This window comes from Bactrocera oleae, chromosome 4, assembly GCF_042242935.1.
Source record: "Bactrocera oleae isolate idBacOlea1 chromosome 4, idBacOlea1, whole genome shotgun sequence".
Taxonomy (NCBI): Eukaryota; Metazoa; Arthropoda; class Insecta; order Diptera; family Tephritidae; genus Bactrocera; species Bactrocera oleae.
The window spans coordinates 1,963,987-1,982,196 of record NC_091538.1 but is presented as its reverse complement, the minus strand read 5'-3'; the positions used below and the strand labels follow the sequence as shown (position 1 = coordinate 1,982,196).

Sequence of the window (18,210 nt, the reverse complement as noted above, 5' to 3'; positions counted from 1 at the left end):
CGTCACACGTAGATCTGTTAGCTCAACCACACTTAATATTTACAATACCTTAAATGCTGAAAATTACTGGCAAAAAGTTTTTTTAGCTTGAATTGAAACAAGCGTAGGTGTATGTAGACCTTCAACCACTTTTATAATTAAAAAATATTAATAGCATTATGATCATTCACCATTGCCAGAAAAAAGAAACCCACAGTAAAGCGCAAAATTTTCAAAAATAACCTTTGTGTACAACCAGATATCACATTTATATTTATTTGCATTGGTTTTTATAAGTTTACACGGAAGTCATGGCGACAATATTTATACTTACTAAAGCTACTTATTGTCTGCCTTCTAATAGCTCTCGATAAAATTATAAATATAACCATATCTTTATATATTTATATTATTTAAGTATGTACTTCGCATGAAAGTTGTATGCATAATTTTCTTTATTAATAAATTATTGCATGATGTTTGCGAATCAACATATAAATGTGTGTAATGTATAAGTGAGTCTTTGTATGCACACGTACACAGTAAGCAGCCATTGTATCATCACCACTTGCAATAATAGTCGAATATGTGTGTTTTGTTTGTGGCTTTTTCATTGTCCACGAGCAGCGCTCGTTTAAAGATAAGGATTGAGTCATCTGCCGAGTTACATATGCGCTTGCATTGTGGCTAAATAGAGAGCGCAGTTTAACGAATTTTCGCTATTATTTATATTTTTATGACAATTACGTATGCAAAAATTATGTTGCACAATAAAAAAAAATATATTACATATGAAAATATATTACATATAAAATATATATATAATATATATGTACGAGTATCTCTCAGTTCATTAAATTGCAATTATAGCTTTATTCAAACAGAGGTAATCCCAGAAAGTTAAGTAAAAGCAATTACTTAAATATGTTATATTGTTTATATGAAAGCTGAAACTAAATGAAATTCACGCGCATTCCTTTGCTCATTCACACATTTCGTTTTCCTTATTAATTATAGAAATAGAAAGTAATTACCATAAACATTAGCATTACCAAACAGTGGTGGCGTATTATGATGGCACTCACATGCTGACACCTACACCAACACATATGCCACATATTCATATTGAAATGACGCCAACACTTGCAATAACAACCACACCAAAATTTACTACCAACAATTGCTGAGTAATCATCATAGCAAGCAGAGTAATCTTGCAAAGCAATAATTGTTTTGTTCATTATATACACATGAAACGCCATGAGCCACACCACTAATGGAGATGCACAATTTTAAGCGCCGCCACTTGGGAGAAGCGACGGTAGTTTGCAGTCAATTTGTTCACACTTTTTCGCTTAGCCGCTGTGGCGCTTATGTGGGAGAGGGCTTCGTGTTAGTAGAGGAAAGGCCTACACACAGTTTACGTTTATGTAATAATTGGGTGAAAATAAACAGTAAACAACAAAAGTGCAGTTAAACGTTTTAGCACACATTTTAGTTGCATGAACCTTGTGGGAACACCTCTTTATGTTTGCTTACGCAATAGCTGCGCTTAGGAAGCCACCACCGGTGTTAACGCTTTATAGTTGGAGGCATAGTAAAAAATATTTAAAAAATAATATATAAAGAAATAAGTAGCAATATAGCAAGAAATCTGGTATTCCCTAGATATGTAGTAGCAATTTAATTTAGTATTTTGCATAATTCTGGTCACAACAAGCAATAATTTTTTTGAAAAACTTAAAATCTCAATCTTTTACGGAACTTTTTTTTCAAATAAAATATTTAATGCGCCTCGGAACAGTTGGTTTTTTGTAGTAAAAAATTTTTCAAAGGTATATAGCGACATTATTTTATGTATCTTTTCTTCAAATTATATATTCGGCGTGCCTAGGAACAGTTTTTGTAAATAATAAAATGTGATTTAACGACTTAATTCTTTTATGGAACTTTTCTTGAAATTATATATTCCGTCTACCTGGGCACAGTTTTTGATAGTACTAAAAAAGTAATTTAACTGCTTAAAGTCTCATAATTTTAAGAAAATTTTTTTTTTTAATTATATATTCCGTGTACAAAAGAGCAGTTTTCTTTGCAGTAAAAAATATTTTAAAAATTTATAGTGTCATTATTTAATCTCAGCTCAATATATTGCCGGCCTTTGGTTTTTTGTTTTGATTTTTCTACACATATGCAAAAAATTCATTATATTATTAACAACCAACTTTCAAAAAAAAAATAATATTTATTATAGGCATATACATATGTTAAAATATTTCATAAAGCTCTTTGAAAATAAAAGGTTTTCAACATTTTTAATTGATTTTATGTGTTGAAATTTTCATATCTTGCCCTCTGGCTAATCGCTAAATTATACAAGATTGTGAAAATCAACACCATTATGCTGAAATATATGACTGAAGAAACACCACTCTATGCACTCATAGCTTGCTAGTGCAAAATGGTTAATAACAACATTTAAAAAATCTCAATAGGTGCTAATTGTTAGAAATAATGCACAGAAGTGCGGCAGTGATCGTTGAAGACTGATACACACAAATGTATGTATGTTTTTAAGTTGCAGCGAGTTGTGCATGTGGCAAAAGCAAATTGAAAATCAATCGAAATCGAAAGATTTTAAAACGGCGTTCAAAGTGCGCAGTTAACTAACCAAAACGTAGATGCTTGTCCGATAACTTAATTTTACATACAAACTCAAACAGTAAATTTTCAGTGAGTACAAAAAATACCGTTATTTGATTTACTACAGAAATAGTTTCCATTTAAAAATTGGCGCACCTTTGAAAATCCACCATTTAAATTATTTCACCAGGAGAAAATAAAAGCCAATAATTACGGCAGATGTGTTTTAAAAGGTGAATGAAATGAATTTGCATTTTTAATTAAATTTTATTCAGCTTTGTCTTTTACCGCCAAAAGTTACATTTGTACATTTCCCACTTCCTTACGATGTAAACATTTTAATCACTCTTTCCTCATGGGCATTCCTTGGCATACCACTGGCATTCTGGTGCGTCGTTGCCATTTCCATTTCCGCCCAGCCCAAATACGTAGCGTCGGTTGTTATCGTAAAGCGAATCGCCGGCACAGATGAGGCGTCCATTCTGTGTAAATATCAGCTGATTTTGGTAGAGTGCGACATTCCAGTCGGCATTGGAGGGTTGCTGGAAGCTGGAGTGCCAAGCAGTCACCATATTAGCCTCGCCTCTATAACTGTTGCGCTCCAAATATGCAAAGCGTTTCGACGCGTTGTGCTTGAGCGCGAATTTCAATTTCGTCTGCCGATTGGTGGACACGTCGGTAACTTTTGTTGTCCACGCGCGTTTATACACATTGTTGATGTCGTTTTTAAAAACGAAAATATAGTCACGTTGGGCATCAATGGCATTTTCGGTGGCATAAATGTAATTCAAATATTTGCGATTCAATAAGCAGAAGTTTGGCTGGAAGAAGAGAAAGTCGAGTGAAGGTGGCAGATAGCTTATGTACTCGGTCAATCTGCGCTTCAAGGCGTTGGTTAAACTGGAGTAGTATTGGTCCTTTTTGATATTCAGAAAGTAGTATGCCACATTGAATGTATATTTATCATTGACATCGCCGGCATTGTCGAATTTCTGGAACAAATACAATTGCAACTTGACCATCTTCTTGTAGGACGCAGCAGTACCCGTGTAGATTTTATTCAAAGCGTAGGCTAAAGCGTTCGCATCTTCGCCATTATATCGGTTATCGATGGCGTTCTCATTCCAGTTGTTCACATTTAGAAAATTCAAAGCGCGCTCATCGATATCGCTGGCGCGATCCTCTGGCGCATTTGGCGCGTTCACCGCATCTGGTGAGTTCGGCGCATCCTGCGGCTCCGGCAAATTCGCCGCTGCTGCCTGGTACAAAATTGCCGCTATAATAAGAAACGTTGCGCACACTTTGCTCAGCATTGCTTTCGATATTTGTAATTGAACTGTTTTAATTGAAGCACCGACGACGGGTATTTATTGGTGTTGCGCGCTGAGAGAATTCTCACTTATCAATTGAGCTGATTGCGCACAAATATTGATAGCAAGTAATTGTTGATTGTGCTGGATTTAAGTGTGTGCAAATAGAAGTTGTTTATTCGACAGTAATTGAAATGTGAAGCTTCCGCACCTACTAAGAGCGTATCAGTAACTAGGGAAAGCCTTAGACAAAATTTCAGTAGTGAAATGCGCACTTATATTCTAAGGTATGCAAATAAAAAGTAATTAGAGCAACACTCTAGATAAACACATTAAGTGATGCAACCTCATTTGAATAATAGAACGATATTTCGATTTGAGCGTTTAACAGGTGGTTTTGTAATTGCAATTTTTTACCCATAATCATTAAGTTTATATATTTTTTAAAAGTAATACTATGCTACGAAAAGTTTTTCAGTTAATGCAAAGAGCTCCACCGCCTATGGTATATGTCTCGATTTGAGCCAAGTTTCGAACCTTTTCTGAACAGCTGTTTTATTTTTAACGTTTAGACACTGCTTGACGGTAGATAATTGTATCTAGGTATAGATTTGTGTACTATTTCAGATTTTTAGGAGGAAGTTTGGAGCTCTTAACATAACTTAAGGGTGTATAGCAATATAAACAGAAGCTTAAAGAAGTGGAAATTCCATACGATATTAATATCAACACAGATTTATCTTGAAGGTTATGTACTGAAAAGACAGCTCTAAGTTAAGTGCTTCCGTTGATGGTATATTTTTACTTGTTAGCTTATCTAATCTATTAATTTGTTATTAAATTGTCATACAAGTGGCAATTCTTTTGAGAATATGGGTTATATAATTCATGTTATAAAAACAAAGTTATGCCATGGATATTTGAAGAGGGTTCTTATGGTGATTCCCCTTACCTCAATTACTGAAATATAAGTGAATATTTTCTTTATAAAAAGTCTCCTTTCATTGAAATAAATTTGTACTTAAATGCACACAATTGTTTAGCCAACGCTGAATCAATGTTGCCACACCGCTTTTTTCGCAATTTTCCAATTTTTCAACCGCATTAAATTACAAGATCAACGTGATCCATCAATTTGAAAAAATATCACTAAAATTTGTTAAGCCATAAGAGGACCACACAATCAATCTTGCAACAAAACAAATTTCATTGTCATGATTTAATTACTTTATTACATGCAATTGGTTTTGTAAAACCGAGTAGTCTTGGGTGAAAGATGCAGCATTAAAATTACAAAAAAAAAAACGTAAATAAAACTCAAGATAAATCGCCAAGGCATCGTCTTACCGAAAATAATTTCACATATATTGGGGCACAGCCTACCATGGTACAAACAACGCTACTCCCGAAGAAAGGAAGCACGAAATGTTCTTAATAAATAATTCAATTTATTATCGAGACAAAGAGGAGAGTGAAAAGTGTGCCGCGGGCCGGATCTGCTCGCAAGTTGCATGTGTGTTGCACGCCTAAGAAAGCGGTAGCCAACTCACTGCCAAGGTTGACCGAAGGAATTAATAATGGCCAACAAAATTTTGATGAGCGCCGCAATGCATGCACACACATACGCTAGCCACTTTACTCCTTGGTATGTGTGCTTGAGGAGGCCACACACGCGCCAAATGCCCGACAGGCAGCAGAGGGCGGCAATAAATGTTTGGACGTGGCTGTGGCAGCAGGCGGACACTTTCCTTACAAATGCCCACACATACACATACACACATATATTTACAGCAAAACATACGAGACCATTTTTAGAACATTGCTGCTGCTGCAACAACAGCCGATAGCCTCCAGTGCGGCATGCAGCGGTGCGGCGCTTTAATGATTTTCAATGTACGAAATGAGTGAATTTTTAATAACCAACAGTTATGTGGCGATTTGCCGTTATTAAGTAGAAATAAAAGGTGAAATGCGAAAGGCAGGAAAGAAGAAAAATGGGTTGAATTTTGAAGAGTACGCTCAATGAAAAGGCTTAAGGCTAAGAAAATGATGCGACGGAATTGATTGCTACTCAAAATCTAGAAAAATAAAAAAATAAAATGTATTACAAAATAACATATTTTTAGAGTTGGGATCCTAAATATAGTGTTCTAAATTAATAAACTTGGATAATAGCGAACAATAAAATAAATTTGGGAATTAGACAGAATATAATGGAGCTTTTCGTATATCAAAGAATCTGTAGAATGAGCAAAGAAATTGGATAGGTTTTTACTCCACTTGCTACCTTGGTATCTTCCTAGCAGGCCTGCAGATCATGCATAACTGGTAACATTGAGAGAAGAGTGTGGGATAACAGGAGCTTAACCATAAAAATTGAGAATTGAACAGAGAAGAGAGAAATATATTAGGTTCCGGAACGCAACAGTATTGGCGGCGTCATTGTAACTTAAGAGCAGGCTTATCTGAGCAGAGCTTTGTCTATGCCACTCGGCTGAAAAGCATACACTTTGCAAAGCTCGAAAAGGCTTAGCCAAACACATTGAATTACATAAGTTTTAAAAGAGAAAAATATAGACTATTTCTTATCGCACAAAATTTTTATGAATTATATGAAATTATAATATTCTGAAACGAATTTCTTAGAAAATTAAAAATTTTGCTTTTAGTAAGCACATTTTTACTTTTCTTATAAGTACCGCTTTAAAGTTACACATATGTACATAGGAATCACATCACCTTCGTAAATCCAAACACCGTAGAATGTCAATAAAGCAAAATCGAAGAAAATGTACCCATCATTTCATTGAATTGTTTAAAAGAGAGAAGGAAATGAATCAGCAAAATATGGAAATTATGCGGAAAAAGGCCAAGAAGTTGAAAACGTGCGCTGGAAATTGAAAATAAAACATTATTAACAATAGTAATATTTCTGCTACCGGCCGGCTGGCCGACTGACAGCGCGCCGCTATTTGTAAGTCAAGCAATTGGCAGCGGCAAGCGGAAGAAGCTGACAAAGCACGCCTGTATAGCTGCGCGGCGGTAGTAATAAGCTAAGCGAATAAATGAATAACATGAACTACAGACAATTTCTACACGCCACTGAGACACACACACACACATTCCATGCAAATGTAGTGACATTCACGTGCGATAGCTGCACGTCCGCATGCGCATCTGCTTTCGCATTAAGCGACTAATGAAATCTGCCCGAACGAATCGATTATATTAGCTGTATGTTTGAGCGCGCTTTCAACAGCGATTGCCCGATTAAAGCGCGCTGCTGTCTGCGTTCCAGCGCTCGACACCGGCGCTACCATTTCGACAGCTGTTATCATTTTTTGCTCATTTCTGCGCTGCTGCGCATTTGATTGATCCTTGTGCGCTACAATTCAATTTGTTTTTCATTGAATATCGCAGTTTCTCAACTTTGCGCCAATTCACTCGCACGTAGCTTTGCTGGTGTTGCATGAAAGCCTGCTATGTGTGTGTAAGAATTGATATTACGTTTTCTTTAATCTTTCAAATTTTCACCGTCAGCGTTTTTATTTTTATTTTGCAACTTTCCTAATTGGCACACACACATACGCCACGTTTGTTTCCGCGCGCCTGACCTACTGGTACTGTTCAAGCAGCCGCTTTTGATTGCCCACTTTGCGCAGTTGCTCAGCGATGTTTGCCACCAGCTGGTGTTGGCCAACTTCATCTGCGCGCTAAATGAGTTCGCGTTCGCATTCGTTCTTAATTTGATTCAATAATTCTTTCGTGTAAACAAAACGTTTTGAGTTGAGTTGTGGAAAGCGGCAACCGGACTTGTTCTAGCTGTTCGTTGCTTTCTTTATTTTTATATTCACTTTTATGGCTTTTATTATTGTCGGTTAATTGTTATTTTCTGTGCTGCTGGCAGAGTTAATTGTGTTTAGAATTTGTGTGAGTTTTGAAGCGCGTTTCTGCTACTTTCGCAAATCTTCATAAATAATTTTATGTTTTCATTGCTTTCTTTTACCGCTTCAATAAGATATTCTTATTGCCAGATGCGACACACATTTTTGCTATATATTTTTAATGCCTCAAGTACAAGCAATTTTTACTTTTAAATAATATTTTTAGATTTTTCCTTCCGTAACTTGCTAATTTCAGCCAATGGGTTGAACCGCGCGTGCGTGCGCCTTATTTTTCCGCACCGCGTTATTTCGTACACAAGAAATTGGTTAATAGTTTTTTTTTATTACGTTCGTACTTGAACAGTTCGGCAGTCATTTTCCCACTACTTTTTCCCCACCATTTCGCCTCTTTAATATGCTTTTAAATGCAAGTGCAGCGCTTAAAGAGAGCAGTGAAGAAAAACAGTCATAAGCGGCAAAAAAGCAGTTTGGACAAGAAATGAAATATTTCAGGCTTTAAAAGTGTGTGGCGAAAGTGAATTGGAAGCGCTAAATCTATGGAAGCAGCGGTCACATGATGTCTGCGGTGTGTGGGAAAAATATGTGGACTTAGTCAATAATATATTTATTTAGTGAACTCTTTCCAGTTCATCTCTGCACGAAAACTGTAATGCGACAATTGAATCAATTAAAAAATCAAATATGTACATAGACATTAAGTTCCGTATGAAGCCACATGTGCCATTGACATTGAAAGTGGCAGCGCTCAGCGACTATCGATTGTCTTCTACTGTTAGCAATTACTCACTTCCACATGGCTGGTTGTTTTTACTTTTTATTGTGATTAATGACCGTTGAGATAATGGCAGTAAATACTGAAACGTAAAAAAGCTTCCATGTATGTGAAAGCTCGTGGAGCAAGCTTTTATTGACAAGCAAAAACGATATCATAGAAACCATATAGGCTCTAAAAGCTCTAACACATATTTTATATTGTAAAATGTACTCGGTAAACATACTACAAACTGTCATAAAACTTTCATAAGTAGGCTGAATGGTTTTTGAAATGAAAGCTTCTAATCACCGTAGGCAAAACCAAGTTTTTAAGAGTACTGATTCTTTTTAGTCGGACCATGTAGGACAATTTTTATGGGGACTGCTATTTCGAAGATATCGCAGTCTCATTGAAGGTATGCGAACTGCTTGAGAACTAACTGTGAATAATTGAACAGGAGTATTGAACTCGCGATACGATTACCAGCACTTTAAAATGTCGCTGAAGCACAACGCGGCACACATTTTTATCTTGCTCATAAATGTTAGGTGAAAATGGTGGAAAATACTTGGAACGCGACAAACGCCATGAGACTTGTTGTGTCATTGATCTTTAGTCAACAAATGAACACGCAAAATGACAACAAATATTACAGGCAAAGAACAGCGTAAATATATAAAGATACGAGCAGAAGATAATGAAATCGTAAACAACAACAAAAAAATAAAAAGAAGAAAACCAGCTAACTGCTGATGGATTGCTTGAAAAGTGACTGAATCGCGGGCGCGCGAAACTAACAATTTGCACAAAATCTATTTTCCAGCTCCATAGATACCACTGAGAAGATATGCGCGCGTATGTAGTGCAACACGCGTTGACGGCACTGAGCTTGTGTCGCTTATCGTCATGACAACTCGACGCGTCTATTTGACTTGCAATTAGAATTGTCGCAACAAGGTAGACGACGGCAAACAGAAAAAAAGCAGCGCGCGCAGAAGGTGCAGACTGCAAGCGGGAAGAGAAAGCATAAAACGAGCAATACAAGCTGAAGCTATGCTCGCAAAGGAGGTGCGGTGGCGCAACCGTAACAAGCATCATTAGTTGCCACTAAACGCGTTGGCTGGTGGCTGCGACGGTGACGGTGACAGTGCCAACCGACGGACGTACAAACATGAGAGCATGCATTGCGGACCTATCGAACAAGTGTATCTGCCAGATATGCTTCTACACGGACGTTTTAGTAAACTATTCGCAGATAAGTGCAAATACAAACACAGCGCAGGTAGATAGGCGCGCTTGTGTCCCACTGTGGCGTCAAAGTGCGGAAATGTTCCAGCTGCTTCATGGTACAGCTGGAGCAAAATACGCGCATGCCATAACAAAGCGATAAAAGTGTGAATAACACTAGATGTCGAGAAAATTAGTTGTTAAATTTGAAAGAGTTCTAGAATAAGTAGCGGCAAAACAAGAAGAAGAGCGCGGTAGGCGCACACACAAGCGGCAAAGATCATCTGCAACAGATGCGGAAGCCGTTAGTCAGTAGGATTAGCGGTAGTTAAATGCAGTACACAACAAACAGCCAGCAATGCAGCAGTCGCGGCAGACCGCCGCGGCCAAACGCCAAACGCAGAAGCGACTACAACAAAATTTTATAATAACTTCGTTGGTGCGTGCGAATTCGTGCAATTATCCGAGGTATGAAAAGTCGTTTCACGGTACATTTTATTATAACTTTAATCTATTTAGTACATAAAGCTATTACGAAATAGTCGAATAGTCGAATGCGCCGCAACGACACGGTCGTAAAAGATTTCGCAATTTCACTCTTATGAGTTGCGATTTTATAGTTTGTTAAAATATTAATTTATTTCTCCTTTATTTTTTTGTATATTTTTTTATTTTTTTAATGATTTTTGGTTCAACTCACGCTTTAGTTTATAAGTTGCGCAGTACAGAAGTGCAAGCATTCGACGTTTAACTTTTGGCCGCAGCTAAAAGGAACCTATAACAAAGCAACTTTGCCCTGGTGGACAGTCCAGCTGGTGGATTTCCATTAAAATTATGAAAGAAAGGAAACTTACTTATATATTGTTATGCAAGAGTTCGATTTGAACACTTCCGAATAGCGGTAAATATCAGAAGAGATCAAAATCAAATTTGTATTAGTTATGAAGATCAAATACTTGCTGTGAAAGGTTAATTTAAGGTTTGAATGCAATCTTAATACTTAGTGTAATGAAGAGAAGCTGAGTCTTGAAAACGAGTGACTTTATTTTTGCCATCAACTGAAACGATCACATCAGCTTACAAAGATCCCTTTAAACTGCAGATATTACCTTTTAATTGTAGTGTGGAGAATATTCGTTCAAAAAAAGCTTTCGAAATGTTGAAACTTTTGTAGGAGCTGAAAAAATGTCCTTCCGTTCAATTGAAGTGATTTAACGACCCACCCATATAAGTAAAATATAGGTTACATATACAAAATTCTCATATCGATCGTAGTCGTAGCTCGTCGCACACTATTTAAGACTTCTCAAGCCTGTCTTGCGCGGTTTATCCAATGTATACATACGCACTTGAAGTCGAAAAAGGTGCGACAATCCAAGCACCAAAGCGAACTGTCAATATTTATATAGATCTTAGCTGACAAACAAAGAAGATCGCTTCAAGTGCACATCCCTTAAGCTGTGAAAAAGAATAGCGAAAGCGAAGGATGAAAACTGCATTAATTTGCATAGGTAAAAGCAAAGCTATCAAAAAAAAAACCAAGGTAAGCTAATATGAATTTATTTTGCCTTTGGAAATCCCATTGCTCAAGAGATGTCAACTCATCTCTGCGATGTCACCGCTTTAAATTCGCTACGTACGACTGCTGCTAAAGTGCGCAAATTAAGTTCATGGGCTGCTTGTGCTGCGGTAAACTATTTTTGTTGTTTCATTTTTAAATACTTTTCATTTTTATTTCGCGAACAAATGTCAACTTTCGATTTCGAAAACTTTTCTTAATGCTAGCGCGGCGATTTGTGACTCCAAATGGCTAAAACGCATGTGCACTCACACCGACAAACTTTTCACAGTTACGTTGTCTTTTTCGTACCACGATTGCCATACTAGACAGGTGTTTTAATCTCATGATCATACCACATTTATGTGAGCACATAAATGACAGTGAATCACTTTCATTTTAACGAGCACATAAACTGTCTTAAGTTTCACGCAAGATTTTAAGCTTCGGGCACTGCTTCGTATTGATTTATGGCCACAGCTTTTTAGTTCGTGGTTAAAAGCTTACAAAATCTCATTATCATTCGAACATGTATTAAGTTGACAAAACTATTAATTATAAACAAATGTTTAATTACTTAGACCTTACTTAGACCAAGATGATAATTAAAAGTTATCAAAAGAGAAAAGGTAAAGCGATTGTGTTCAAAGGTCTAAGTGCTAAGTAGATCACTAAAAGTGCTCAAGAAAGAAATGAAATTAGAAACCATTGAGAAATTATAGAATATAGAAGAACTTTTAAGCTTTTTACGGTGTAACAGCTTTATTACAGAATCCAAAAAAGTGTAATTATTCAAATATTAACTGGGACCGCAGCTTTATACTACATACAGCAGGGGATAGGCAACCCTGTTTAATGCTCTTCGAATATAAGTTCGTATAAACTTTATGAAAAGCTCGATGGTTTATGATAAATAACAATAATCCACTACATGGACTCAAGAGATCAAGAAAAACGAATGTTTTCTTAAAAGCAATTAACAACAAAAACGACATGCATTCACTTACCGTTAAATTGAGGTTCATACACAAGATTCGCATATGTTAACATAACCGTACACAGCGGTTGCACGTCTGACTGAAATTCGTTTACAGCAACAACTCACTTAAAAATCACTTTGATTGCACAGAAACTAATCTCGTTTTAACACCATTAAATATTTCCACTAACCATTTGCCTGATGAAAATCGCAAATACAACACAATTAACGCTGAAAAGCAATCCGTTTGTGATAATCTAAAACTTCGCAACGAACAAGTGTTCTTCTTTCACAACGATTGTTTACGCTGCCTGCCCCTTCTTTGCTTAATGCGCCGCACAGAGGTTTGTTGACTTGGCCACTGTCGCTTTGCACAGCCACTTAAGGTCTGTTGTTGCTGCTATTGTTGCCGCTGCTAATTTGATTAATGATAAGCTCCGCTTAGCCGGCACAAACAATATGTGCTGTGATTCATTTGGTTGCAACAACTGCCAACACTGTGTGCCTGGCGCGCATCAACCAACTGCCACCGCTGCTCATATACTGATGCATTCGGTTGTTGTTGTTGTGTTGTTGCTGTCACACTTTTGCGACTTCGCTCGGAGATTGGTCGCGCTGACCGACTATCGCTTCAGTGCTTCGCTGTTGCCGCTATATTTGCCGCTCGCAATGCGTTTAATTGATTTGAAAAGTGACTTGCAACGCATCAACTGCGACGAACTGCCGCGCACTGTGCTGAACTCTGTTGCAAATTGAATGGCTGACTAGCACGCTGTCTGCTCGACAGACCAGCGCGGTGTACGGTGGTGAGCGGCGCACGTCGTTGCGACCAGCTGCGCCACGCTGCGTGAATGTTGCAAGTTGTGATTTACGCAAGCGAAAATAATTTTGCACTGCAAAGAAAGAGCAGAGACAGCAGACAACGGTCCACATTAGTATGGCATGCAGTGAAGCGTTGCAACGCGGCGTAGAAAAAGTATTTGAGCAAAACATAAAAGAAATGTTCAATTTAAAATGGGTTAAGCAGCAGCGGCAGCATCATCATTTCTCGCATTTCTCAACGCTTTCCTTGTAATTTGCTCATTTGCGGTCGCGGCCGCTGCCGCCCCAATGCACCGTTAACAATGCGTTTATTATTTCATTTGCTGTCCGCCTCGCTTAAGTGTTGCTTATATTAATATTGCTTTTGTTGTTGTTATTGTTACTGTGGTTGTTGTGCCGTCTGTGGCAGGCGCGCAACAATGCCGTGCTTTGTGTGGCAACAATTGCCCACAAAGCATTCCACAGCGTTTAGACGCCTTCGCGACGCCTTGCTTGATAACAACAAATATTTACGCGTAGTGAATCAACAAACGGCGGCATCAACAACAGCGAGCACATCCAGAACAACAATAACAACGGCAAATAGCGGCTAGATGTTGATTGTTGCACACATGCAACCCCACAATATTTTGCCACAATTGCATTTAATGACATTTAAGATTCTATTACAACGATTGCAATTTGTAATTTAGTCCGTTTGACTGACTTGTGTTCGTCATTAGAATGGGTATTGTTGTTCTTGTTCTTTGCTATTTAATGCAGGCGTTGCGGCTGTTGTTGCAACTATTAGTGGTGTCATTGTGGTCGCAATGAGCCATTTCCTCTTTGGCGAATATTAAATTTAACGCGATTGCACATTTCGCTCTTTCGCGCACACACGCACGCATTACGCATACATGCCCACACTTACATATACACACGCATACATAAGCGTATAAGCGTTTTGTGCGGCATTTGGCATGTTTACCGCGATGGCTTGAAAATATTATGACTCCATGCAAAAATATATCTGCTGGAGTTCACATACGGAGCTTACTGATTGTACTGGTATATGTATGCAGACTACGCTTAGTTCAAAAATTTCCATATTAAATATCGTCTATATCATATATAGCAAATTGCAACCTATCTCAACTTAGTAAACTTGTTCAGTTCTAAATTTTAGTCTTTCAACGCCAAGAAGTAAAAGCATCAGTTATTAATACATAAAACATTTGAGAAGTTCATATAGTTTCTACGCAACGAGTGAAAATTAACGAAAAAAGCTGATTCGCCTAAAAATATACCACAATATGCTGAAAATCTATACAAAATACCAAGTTAGTAATGATTACCGTTATTCACGCTAGTCATGAGATGCCTTTAATGCCTTAAATTTGGGTATACCAAGAGAAGACCAGAGAATTATATGCGAATTTATGTATGGTCATGAATTCGAAACGCTGAGCAAAAATTTAATACAATTACAGCAAAAATCAGCATGTGCCACAAAAATTTACAGATGTTTTTGCAAACCTCAATTAAATATACTTATATACATTAACCGTTCTTGCTATCAGAGCCGCCTCTTTCTCAAACTTTTCTATAATATACAAATTATTTATCAGTTTCTAAAAGGTCTTGCTTGCCCGCAGAAGTAGACAAGGCCTTTTTGAATAACTTGCTTTCAGCGACATCTAACGTATTTGCAATTCTTTGGAACACGCAACGAAATATCATTGAAAATGTCTTCATTAACTGTTCTATAGTCTCGCGGTCTGCACACATGCATATTATCAATTTTTATAAAGAAATAACTACTTAGCCTGCAGAGATACTATAAATATCATTACATATGTATGTATACTCGTAAATACACATTACTAGGTATCTGATGGCATAAGCAACACAAAACAACATAAATTCTTAAGTTTAACGCCTGATTGCAGCCAACACCTATAAACTAGTGTATGTTAAGCGTTTTGAGGAAGTAACAACAAGCGGCTGGACGACATGCTAAGCGGTGGCCCATGCACATATACATACATACATACAAGCTTAGAGTACAAACAGTTATGTTATGAGCATAACAGCGAGCGCGTGCTTCTCACATTGGTCACCAAATAAAAAGCAATAATAATAACGCATTTTTATGGTATCACCAATTATCGGCTTAGAGCGTTAAAGTCGCAAGTAAATAAATAAAAATTAAAAGTATAACGGGAACAAGGCACGATTGGAAAGACATAAAAAACATGTACAGATTTCTACAGTAGAAATATTATTAACATTTCGAGGCGCAGTCAGCAAACATAAATGTTTTTATGCGCACTAAGGAATTACAACAGCAACAAAATTACAATAATATAGAAGAAATGTGTAATGCGACATGCAAATATTAGCATAACAACAAATGCATTTATAGAACTTTGCTGCAGCTTGGAGTTAACAGCTATACGTCGAGCAGTAAATATAATCATAAAATAACCGTAAAAATACACCGCAGTGCCCACGTACAGTCGTGAGCGATATATACCATATATGTAAATATGTATGGTATATGTATATAACTTTGTGTGTTTGTTGTATTTGAATGCGCTTGCAGCAGTAGGTATAAATCACCTTAACTGTACTAAATACTAACGCCAAGTCAAACAAAATGCTTGAACATAAACAATGCGCTTGTCTCATGGGCTAACCCACGAACAGATGAGGCGCAGTGGTAACAAAGTTGCGTCGCCTGCTTGCAACAAGTGCAGTGTAGCAGCTGTAGCACCTGCGGCAGCAGCATCACAGTGAGTCGTCGCAACTACCGCTGCAATATATTTGTACTTATGTAAATATGTGTAGTATGTATACATATGTATATGTACATATGTGCCGTAGTTGCGTGCTTGTTTTGTTATGTTTGCGGAAGCTGCGCTGAGCGTCTATGTTACAGTTATGCTTTATTGCATTTCGGCTTTTAGTAGATGCGTTCTAATTGATAAGATAATTTTTTTTTATAAGAGATTTATGCCTTTTTAACTAGATATTCAATTTAATGCTGACATAAATGCATAAAAGGCACAGAAGATGCCAGCAAAGCTACTTAGCAGTACTTGCTTACTCATTTGCTTAGCGGCGTAATTTTTATAGTCAAATAACTATTTTTGTTTAAATAATAATTGGGTTAAAGCAACAACATTTTTCATTTCCACAAACATATATTTAGACTTGTTTACTTTTGGAAAAATAATATAAATCTCGAATTTCAGGTGTAAACCCAATAAGAATATAGCTTAGATAGGTGTATAAGAACTCAAATCATACACAAACGGCTCAATTTGGAATATCATCTCCCGAATTTAGAGTTGAAACGGGGCTCCATAAGTCAGCGGCAGCTATATATATATTTTATATATATATTCTTGGATAACCTCCTCTATGAGCTCACTCACATTTTCGACCTCACAGTTCAACCGAATTCAGAGAGTGCTATTTTAAATCCCAGCCATAACTTCATGCCCAAGGAGTTATTTAACTAGCTAGCAGCCTCTCTCAGAACCATCTAGTAGGTTTATTTCACTTAAAGACTAGTACTTTCAGTATAGATTACTTTGTAGTGAGTTCCTGTAACTAAAGAATTATGAAAAGTGATTTTATAAGGGAATAATATATGCTAAATTCATAGAATTCACTTCGAAAGCTAAAACTAGCAATAATAATGTTTTCAAAAACCTAACCTAAAAACACTTTGCAGCCAAAAACTTTTCTGAACTCAGTTGGTTTTGACATTGCCTTTTGAAATTTGATCGAACTAACTTTAATAATTTAGAAAAAAAATCTTGCGCGCTCAAGCATATTTTGAGTTTCTAATAACACAAAAACTACATAAAAAATAAAAGTTTGAAAAAAATACTTTCAAATACTAAAAGTCATAGCATATAATAAGAAATTTCAGAAAATTGAAAGCAAAATTAAAAAATGCTCGCCAAGCATTTGCTGAAAGTCAGTAAGGCGCTGCGTGGGGGTAAGTTTACTGTCAAGCTACAGAAAAATCGCGATAAAACTCGCCACTTATCTTCCCTTAATGTCATTAGCGACGCTACGCAACGCCAGCAAGGCGCCAAGTTCACCCTTCGCCGGCGGTGGACTACACAGCACCATGAATGACTTGCCGCAACCGGAGGGCGATTGGCAGGAGCATTACAACCGTAGAAATCTAAAGAATACAGCTGTGCTCACCGTTGGCATTATCTCGTTGATTTCATCAATATATATGGTAAGCTAAAGTGATCCTAGAGTGGGGCTGCAGCCGCTAATCACACACCAATTTACTTGTAGCATTTCACGGATGAGGCCATTAACTGGAACTACAAGGTGCCTGTGTATGATAGATGCCTTTGAAGTGTGCAAATCATGCGATAATTAAATGATAAATCGAAGATTTTTAATTCTGACTGTTTACTTTCTTCGTTCTTATTTATTTTTTTAAATTTTTTGAATGACTCCCGCGTATAGTTCGTTATATGAAACTTATAGCATATAATTAGTACGCATTCACTCGCTGTCATCTAAGCAACGCGGCGCTAAGCTTTGCTGCGCTTTTTCCACAAAAATCCATTTAAAAAATAAGCACAAAGTGGTTAGGTTAGCGTTAAACCTCAGCTGATTAGTCGCCATGCACTTTCCACAAAGCGAAATTGGAGAAATGCAAGAAACCTCAACTCATTCACGGACCACAAAAATAAGTGTAGCAAACATTGTGTGAATTGTGAGAAAAATGTTGGTCACAAATCACCTGCCACGCTGAACATATTTCTTATTCAAAATAGCGCAGTCGCGTTATGACGAAGGAAATGGAAAAATTTGTTTGAAAATTAGACGAAAAGTCAGCTCACGTTTTACTCCACTTTTCGACGCTTAGCAGCCTTCATTAGTCAGCCAATATTTGTAAAGCTCGAGCGCCACTCGCCACACCTCAACCCGTTTCACATTCATCGAAATCTGGATTTCCATTCAAGTCATGCGCCACTGTGCCACTCTGGCAGTGAAGCGGAAAAATGCGGAAC

The 18,210-nt window shown here is 37.2% G+C and overlaps 3 protein-coding genes across 5 annotated transcripts in view; 1 reads left to right on the top strand and 2 right to left on the bottom strand.

Annotated features, from left to right (window-relative positions):
- The window catches only part of a (arc), a 73,359-nt gene that overhangs the window by 46,043 nt on the left and 9,106 nt on the right, over positions 1-18,210 (bottom strand). The window contains exon 1 of one of the 3 annotated variants that reach the window (XM_070107902.1): positions 12,384-13,237. The exons of 1 other annotated variant lie outside the window; for it this stretch is intronic. The gene's annotated coding sequence lies outside the window, so the exon portion shown is untranslated. Of the gene's footprint in view, positions 1-12,383; positions 13,238-18,210 lie in introns of those variants that run through there. One more of the 3 variants, XM_070107901.1, reaches the window with a different exon arrangement.
- On the bottom strand, positions 2,870-3,981 carry LOC106623472 (uncharacterized). Its single transcript, XM_014243007.3, has one exon. The coding sequence runs from the start codon at positions 3,933-3,935 to the stop codon at positions 2,976-2,978; it is 960 nt and encodes a 319-aa protein (XP_014098482.2). The 5' UTR covers positions 3,936-3,981; the 3' UTR covers positions 2,870-2,975.
- On the top strand, positions 16,971-17,592 carry LOC106623473 (uncharacterized). The gene is made up of 3 exons (XM_014243008.3): positions 16,971-17,168; positions 17,239-17,420; positions 17,483-17,592. Exons 1-3 carry the CDS (start codon positions 17,123-17,125, stop codon positions 17,543-17,545), a joined length of 291 nt encoding a protein of 96 aa, XP_014098483.1. The 5' UTR covers positions 16,971-17,122; the 3' UTR covers positions 17,546-17,592.